The sequence below is a fragment of the Gymnodraco acuticeps genome, unplaced genomic scaffold (genome assembly GCF_902827175.1).
Source record: "Gymnodraco acuticeps unplaced genomic scaffold, fGymAcu1.1, whole genome shotgun sequence".
Classification (NCBI taxonomy): domain Eukaryota; kingdom Metazoa; phylum Chordata; class Actinopteri; order Perciformes; family Bathydraconidae; genus Gymnodraco; species Gymnodraco acuticeps.
Window position 1 is genome coordinate 3,316,889 of NW_022989947.1, and position 8,505 is coordinate 3,325,393.

Below are 8,505 nucleotides of genomic sequence, written 5' to 3' on the forward strand. Positions count from 1 at the left end.
ATGAATAAGGGCCATAAACACCATCATGTTACTGTGAAAGTTGTTCAAAGATTTTCCAATCTGCATAAATGATAACAATGACATGTGCCGTGTGAGACCGTGGGATTCTTGACTGGTTTTAGAAGCTGATTCTCTCCTCATAAAGTGACAGCAGCAACAGAATACCCCACCCGCTCAGCAGGCCGACGTTCTGCAGCAGGAACATCAGCCAGGGTCTCTTGTTGCTGATGTGGACCATGGTGGGCAGCTAGAAGGAGAAAGAGGAGAGATTTCAGTTTCTATTGTGATGCCAGCTACAGTAAATGTTGTCCTTAAAGACAAGTACTCACCATGTCAGCCAGCCCCACATACAGGAAGAGTCCTGCAGTGATGGCAGCGATCCACTGCTTGGTGGCGAGGTCGGTGGCTACAGACAGAGCGATGTACAGACCCACGAACGAGGTCATGGCACTGCCGACGTTTAAGAGCAGAGCCTTGCGCACAGACACACCGCTGTGGAGCAGAATGGCAAAATCACCTGTAGAGAAAGTTAGTAAAGTTTATTTTAGTATTGAATCTTTCATAGAAGAAGATCACGAAGGAATGCAAATTACACAAATGTGACGGCAATGACAAAACAAACATAAATAGAATATGATGGACAACGTGAAAGTCTAACTTCTGACTGTTGGCACTTAAAATGTTCTCATTGAGTTTGTACAGCAGACAAAAGAGGCTTTCATAGAAGTTATTTTTGGGAATTTGTGCTCATTCAATGTTTGTGATGAAGACAGTTGTTTCCCTGACACAAAAATAGGATTAATTAATAGAAAATAAACAGAAAAGCATCTGCATTGGTATCTGCATTGCCAAAATTGGTATTCTAAAATGTCCATATGGCGCAACAACAGACCTTAAAAACGGACTAAAAAACACAATCGCTTAAGGCGAGACAGAGGGCAGTTTCAATATGTTTATGGAACACAACAAGAGCAACAGGCTGATGTAGTCTCTGTGTGTTCTTTACCCAGTTCATGAGGTAGTTCATGGCAGAGAACAGCGAGTGACGTGGCCAGACCAGACTTCCATGACAGGGAGAAAGCTGCACCCATCGCTAAGCCGTCTGCGAAGTTGTGGATCCCGTCACCGATAGTTATCATGTAGGGAAGCAGACGCTGCTCTGTGGAGGCAGACGGTGTAATGGTTAGTGGCAGACTCCATGATCAGCACTATAATCACAACTTGATGATGCCGTGTTTTTGTGTTGGAGATAGCTCACCTCTGGTGCGCTCTTTCTGATGGGAATGAGATTTCTCATGTTCTTCAAAGCTAACCTGAAATGCACATGTTACATTAAACACTAACAAGTCCTGTTATTTTATTGATGTATTAGTTACATAGTATTAGCTCAGGGTTTCCTCACACAGCTCTCAGCATTTTAAGAAATAGCATTTTCCTCAAGTATTGCTTGTCCAAAACATTTCAATTATTTGTACTTTTTACCAAAGGGGTAAACTCCTTAAACTGCACAAAATAACTAGATCCACTTTTTATAAAGCAGTTGCTTTTGAATATTTGTGCTCCACGTTTAAACTCCAAGCGTTAATGTATGTTTCTTACCAGGTCTAGTTTTGATGCTGACTCTGACTTGTCCTTTTGTTTCCTATCTTGTTGATACATTTCTAAAACCCTGCCATGGTCACAGTGATGAGGCTCTGATTCTTCCTAACAGAGAGAGAGAGAGACAAAATAACGGTTTAAGTTAGCTTGAAGGAAGGTTAGAGGGAAAGGAAAAAAGGACTTGAGAATGTGAGGAACAGGATATTTTGTGATGCAGTGAATGTGAAACTCAACTTGAGAAAACGAAGCCAAACATATTTAAGGAATAAATGCAGGACATCTGGGTTTTATTTTTACATTACAAGTCCATTTTTCCATGGCTCTTAGGCAACTTTTTCTTCAGAAATCTTGAAGTTCAAACAAAAGATAAGCTCCCAGTAGGTTCCATCTTTTTATAAGACATTTTCGAAAAGTCACAACATTTGAATCTAATGAAAACCAAGAATGGCGGGTCCGTATTTATATTCCCATCATCCTTATTCTGTGTTTTATTATTTTATTCTCTTACCCCATGATGATGTTGATGATGATGATGATTATCTTTATACGCCACCAGAGAGAAGATTGTTTCCATCAGATAAAAGTAGTAGATCCCGCCAATCAATACCAACATCTTGTAAATGTAGTCCGGCATTTCTTCGTGGCTGCTGGCGTTGTCTGAATGCACGTGTAGACCTAGGAACTGGACACACAAACCACAAGAATAAGTCAAAAATGAATATATACTGCATGAAAATCACCAAAACTGAAGACCTGATTGTCTTATAAAGGTTTTTTCTTGCTCACCATGGGTAGCAGATGCAGTAAGGCGTCTCCGGTCAGTGAACCCACAGCGAGGCTGATGCAGAACTGGATACACAGCTGGAACATGCTGGTGCACGAGGTGCACAGCAGCAGCACGATGCCAAACATGGACGTCAGCGTTATCACCACATTAGCAAGGGTGGCATACAGGTACTCTGCAGGAGTAAGCGAGAATACAAAAGGGGGATGGAGGTGAGTTAGCAACATGTCAAAAAGGGAAATATCTTATATTTGGAAGTACTACCGGACGCCTTTATGTATATTTGGGAAAAATGAATGTAAAATCAGCCTTCATTAATGCAATCTGGTAACAAAACAGAATAAGGTTTATTATTTTAGATTATTAAGAAGCTTGAAGATCAGAATCTTTAAAGATTGCATAAATCAAATGCATTTGTTAGTTTGTTTTATTGTTTTGATTGTTTCATGCTTGTTTTCTTTTATTGTATTGTATCCATTGTTCCAGTCTAATCTGTAAATCACTTTGGGTAAGAAATGGGATTTATAAATGAATTCGCCTTGCATGCTTACGCAATAAGCGTCTTTGGGTACAAGAAAAGCGCTATAGAAATACAATTTATTATTATTATTATTAATAACAACCTGAGAATGCTTTGAAGTGCGACTTTGTTCTTGCTTTTTCTAAGTTTTTTAAATTACAGATGAAAGCAAGATCCCTGTTGTTTTTGAGAACATGCACACTCACTCTCAGTCACGGTGAGCTCATCATGTGTCAGAGGGTCTGTGACCTCTGCACAGGCTCCGCTCAGGATCTGCTGGACCAGTGCAGGGCTGAGCTGAGCCAGGCCGATCTGACCCAGACCGGGGGGGGCAGAGCTGTTCTCTGCCAGGCTGTGGATCAGGACCAGCTCTTCAGCTGAGAGACACAGCTGGAGAAACATTTAGGCACAAAGGGTTAAGATAAACTGTAGTGTTAACTCTAACATGCTGCATGTGTCCACAACATTTACTTTATCACAATGCTCATATCACATGCATATAAAATCAACTATGTTGTAAGTTTGGCTGATCATTCTCCTAAAATAATTTGTTTCAGTACATTGGTATATTTACCTTATCCCAGGTGGTGTTTCCTGCATGGCCCTCGTGACGAGTATGGCCGCTCTTCCTCGTCCGTCTGAAACCGCTATGATCGTGATCAGCATGTGAGTCTGTGTGTCCGTGTTCGTGCTGATGTTGGTTGTCAGGTCCGAGTTTCAGACTCTTCATGAGAGCCTCCAAATCTACACATCACAAACACAATACACATTGCAGCAAAACCTCTCAAGAATTAAAATGGCTTTGAGAAAAAGACTTTCCCTAATGTTATCAAGAAAATAACCATGATGTGTGCTCATGAACAGAAAGTAAATCACTAGATACAAATCTAAAGACAAAATCAGAGACTTCCTAAGACAGCATAAAGCGGTATTGTTATTTTGCAGAAATATAAAAATATAAAAGGAAAATAAGTGCTAAAGTTACTTGAATTACATGCATTTATTGCTCAAATAATATAGTAGCAATATATGACAGAAATGATTCTTAGATGTTATATTAAAGAGGCAAACCTTTATTGTCTACTGTTAATTCCACAGTAGATTAAAAGACCTATGAAATTGAATTCAAGACAATATACCGGTAATACGCTTTTAAGCTTACATTGTGGAAACCCTGAAAAGAACTTCTAAAAACATAAAATACATCTTTATTTAAACCTCTATTTACAGTGTATGTGTTTTTCTATCACTATATGTGGCCCTGAATGTGTTTCTGTGTTTCTGAAGGACCTTTACCCTCGACAGTGAAGTTCTCCGATCCCAGGCGCTCCATGATGTCGTCCATGAAGAAGCTCTCCTCAGGCAGGGCCCGGCTGATGAAGCAGTGACCTCTCAAGGCGTGGTACAGGACGCGACCCAAAACTGCCCCCACTTCCTGTCCCTTCTCTGCTGGGGATGCACTGACCTCTGTCATGATATCACTGGCTGTCACACACCTCTAGTTACCATAATGATACGGGAGACAAAGAAAGAAGGTATGGAAACAACAAAAGAGATTTTAATCAAAGCAGGACACATTTAAACAGCTTAACAGAGCTATTTTACAACGTATCTCGTATCATTTCTAGCATTGCATTTTCAGTTTCTATAATACAGCAGTAACCAACCATCATGCTGACAGTTGCTACAGTGATGTGGCTGAGTACAGGGCAACGCCTAGTCGGTGTACTGCATCACCCGGTATGATAAGATATGTCGAGTGATAAATGCTGCCATGAACTCACTAAAACACTCCCTTGAAGGGAAAATACAACTGAGATGATGTTCCTCTTTGAATGAATGACATTTTTTAGAAAGCAAGGTATTTTTAAAACTGGCTCTCTAGTTTAAAATAAAAAGTTAATTATGGTCTTCAGTTCCTGTAAACCATGTAAAGCTGTTACGTGTATTCACTTGTCCCCAACCTTTTTTGCTTGTGACATTTAATCGCCAAGCAATGTCCTCAGGCATCACCTCAAAACAGAGCTGAGATAAGTCATTTATCTAGAGTAATATATCCTTCTTTAATAGTTGCGTAAGTGAAGTCCAGGTAAGGGTCACCTCAAGGGTTTGACAGTAATTGTTGAGTAGTCTTTGCTGTTGTGTTTATAATCTTGTTAGGAGCAAAAGATTAGACAGCGATGATAAACCAGTACTAATATTATTTACAATACAATATGATGAATATAGTACACTTTTAAATACTTTGTTGTATGTTTACCTCACTCTCCATGGGCACATATTGGTGATGAAGCTTTTGAAGCAGCACCTTTAATGCATGAACGTCTATGTGCTCGTGTTGATGTTCCTGGTGAGGCCCGCTGTCTCCATGCTGGTGCTCCTGATGGGTGAGTTCATGAAGGAAACGTTCGGCCTCCTCTCCCCACCTCCCCTGCCTCACCGCGCTGCACACCAGGCCGGGGGAGGAGAGGTAGAGCACACACCCGGCAGCCACATCAGTGAACTGAGACACACTGATTGCGTTTCCAGTTCCATTGCTGATCAGCTGGTGAACAGCATCTGTTAAATCACACTACGCACAAAGAAAAACACAGAAGAAGGTAAGTGAAAGAATGAAGTAGCTATGTGCGTTATTTTCAGTGAATAACAAAAAAACACATACAGAAAAAATGTTTAAGATGAACTTGTTTATGTTACTACCACATAACTTATTCATATCACTTAAAGATTCCACCAAACACAAGAACATATTAATTTGGAGAGATATATATGCACAATTCTTCAACCACGTCCTGCAATGTAACAATCCTGGATATCAGCTGCTTTTATTGCTTTTCATAAGACACATCTTGTTCAGATAGCAAGAGGGATAGCTGGCTACAATATAAATCAATATACCATGTAGCCTGACAATGATACATCCTGACCTATAAACTGTGGTTTAATATATATCTTTCCCAGGCTTTCACAGATTTTCACACAGATTAATCACATTTTGGTTTTTCGGTCGAAAAAGTTGTTTTCAAGGAACAGTGTCCCAATGAATCTGTCTTAAAATCTCTGAGACTTCAGCTTCTTTTGCAATTTTAAATAAAGAAAACTTAAACTATTTATTTTTCAATGCTTTGAGAAACACACACACACAAAAAAAAATTCTCAGTTGTATTGTAATGGTAGGCGAGGAAGATTGATAAATATCAGTACAGGTAAGGGGAAAATACATTTAAGTGATTGTGGTTGACCCACATCTATTAAAATACAAGGTCAAACAGTTGACATGACATTTAAGGCTTTTACAGTAGGTCAAATGGGGTTTATTATTTTACTGAACCTCTTGAAGGTTTTAATGACCTTTTTATAACACTTGGTGGTAACCCATATAACAAGCTGTTGTCAAATTCATTTGATGTCAGTTCTTTATTAGTAGAATACAGTGTGCTATAATCCAAGCCATTGTCTTTGTTCATTGTGTTCACCAACAGCCACCAGATTAGGTTGACATTTATCAGCCACGCAGATTACAGATGACATTTAGGAAGTTCAGGGACTTCACTCCTGTTCACACTGATAAAGTGTCCTGCAAACAGCGCCCTTTATATAAGTAGTGGTCTACAGGTAAAAATATGAATCACCTATTTATAGAGTTATCCTTTTGTTTGTATTTGAAAACACATTATTTATACCTTTAGTCAGATTAAAAAATTTAAATAGGACTAGTTCTACCATTCAGAAGAATCATTTTGTAATTTCATACACATACATTGCAGAAGCTACATTACTACATTAAAGCACAGTATTACTCTATGTGAGGTCTTTTAAGTAATACGGGTCCTATTTGTCTAAAGTTTGCCCTAATAACGTGACTGAAAGCTGAATATTACATTATGACTGCATTGGAACAAAGCAGAGCCATAATGCCTCCAAAGAAAAAATATTATAAAAATCATAATAATAACCACTGAGAAATATAAAAGGATAAATCTCTAATTTCATTTGCGATATTCAGTAAATTCCAGATTACATGGCAAAATCTGAATTTGCTGACAAACCTAAAAATGTATCATTATATTTGTAATACAAATAAAAATAGGAATTGCAAACATAATTATAATTACCATCTTCCTCATCACTATTGTATCAACATTTTGTATTAAAAAAATCAAAGTGTGATACAAATATTTCCGAAATAGTTTTATAATCGCAGGTGCGAAAAAGCAGGTGCGCACGGCACACACAATCCATCTATTAGGCCTTCATGTAACAAAAATCACATATAATTAAATAATGAAATTGTGATAAACACAGAATTGGATATTTAAAGGCTTTGGCTTCAACCAAAACCAGTATAATTATTCAATCCTCAGTCGATTAATTGAATAAAATATGATAATATATATTTTTAATCCATTAAAAACTATTAACATGGTGGCTGTGGATAAACAGTAACAGTTAGTAACTTGGACCTCGACCTTTCTCTGCACACTGCGGCAGACACTTGGCTCTAACCTGGCTGCGGAGGAAAGCCTAATAAAACTCACCTTTCCACACGACACTTCGCTGCACTGCACACGTTTCTCGAGTGTATTAAAGACCGAGCCGAGGGACTCCTCTGTCAGATACTCCTGTCCGGGAGACACGATGCTGAGCACCGCCGCGTACGCTTCCCCCACGGCGGGAGACCCAGAAACAGACCCGAACCATCCCAAACTGGCAAGTATCAGCAGCGCGGAGGAATACATCTTTAAACTTTCTTAGGAACTAATTTTATATTAATGGATAAATTAAAAAGAATCAAACAGACACAGACACACTGGTTCCGTCCCTACTGTATGTATTTCTACAGGCACATTGAGCTAAAAGAGCTCAGCTCACAGCTGTTATCAGTTTTAAACCTCTGCAAGTTCACAGCTCCTGGATTGTGATTGGCTGAGATGAGGCTGGCTCTGTCATATACCTTTCTATGAAACCCTTTGTCACCTGTAAAGGGAGAGCAGGCCTCTACTGCACACCGATAGGAATGTAGGCTACAAAATCAGATTTCAGGATTGGTTTGTTTTGCATAATTTTGCTCACCTGCTTTAGATGCATCTTTAATCAATGTTAGATCTTAAAAACAAGACAACTTTTATGCTGATGATGACCATATTATGTATGACAGGTCATATCATTTGTAGCCAATAGGAGTCAAACATTTCCACTGTGGTTCTGTACATGCACGTGAGCATCCTGATTATGTGTTGACACCTATCCATATTTAAGAAACCTGGTTCGTATCCTAGTTTTTCACAATATTAGCCATTGGTATTATTCCATAGAAACCGTGGTATACTTTGCCAAATTTGCCAATCAATAACTTTCGTTGAGAAATTATTAATTCCTGAAAAAGTATCTTTCACAAACATGCCACCAATTTAACAACTTGTATCCCTTTTCCTAGAAAGTATTTCAGGAAAATCATCTGGAACCATACTTTCAGAGGAGTAAACAAACTGATATATAAAGTCCAAAGGACAGATGTTATAGAGTTTGTAGATTATTGTCACTCACGAGGGTTTAAGCACTGGGTTGTTTTCATTGAGCAATCACATGTTTCTCAACTTCA

At 38.8% G+C, this 8,505-nt stretch overlaps 1 protein-coding gene across 2 annotated transcripts; it reads right to left on the minus strand.

Annotated features, from left to right (window-relative positions):
• On the minus strand, nucleotides 1-7,642 carry slc39a4 (solute carrier family 39 member 4). Of its 2 annotated transcripts, none has more exons than XM_034210494.1 (12): nucleotides 7,442-7,642; nucleotides 5,164-5,475; nucleotides 4,200-4,401; nucleotides 3,478-3,647; nucleotides 3,110-3,293; nucleotides 2,386-2,558; nucleotides 2,108-2,281; nucleotides 1,601-1,704; nucleotides 1,259-1,320; nucleotides 1,007-1,159; nucleotides 330-517; nucleotides 1-247 (listed from the first exon to the last, which is right to left on the minus strand). In XM_034210494.1, exons 1-12 carry the CDS (start codon nucleotides 7,640-7,642, stop codon nucleotides 119-121), a joined length of 2,052 nt encoding a protein of 683 aa, XP_034066385.1. In that variant the 3' UTR covers nucleotides 1-118. The 2 variants fall into 2 exon arrangements, with proteins under 2 accessions (XP_034066385.1, XP_034066384.1); XM_034210493.1 differs by having other exon boundaries at nucleotides 1,259-1,313; nucleotides 1,600-1,704.
• Between the last annotated feature and the right edge of the window lie 863 nt (nucleotides 7,643-8,505).

Coding starts and splice junctions, on each gene's coding strand:
- slc39a4 (XM_034210494.1), bottom strand. CDS start 7,642: ATGTATTCCTCCGCGCTGCTGATACTTGCCAGTTTGGGATGGTTCGGG. Junction 1,160..1,258: donor TCAGAAAGAGCGCACCAGAG/GTGAGCTATCTC, acceptor CTGCCTCCACAG/AGCAGCGTCTGCTTCCCTAC. Junction 248..329: donor ATGTGGGGCTGGCTGACATG/GTGAGTACTTGT, acceptor TTCTCCTTCTAG/CTGCCCACCATGGTCCACAT.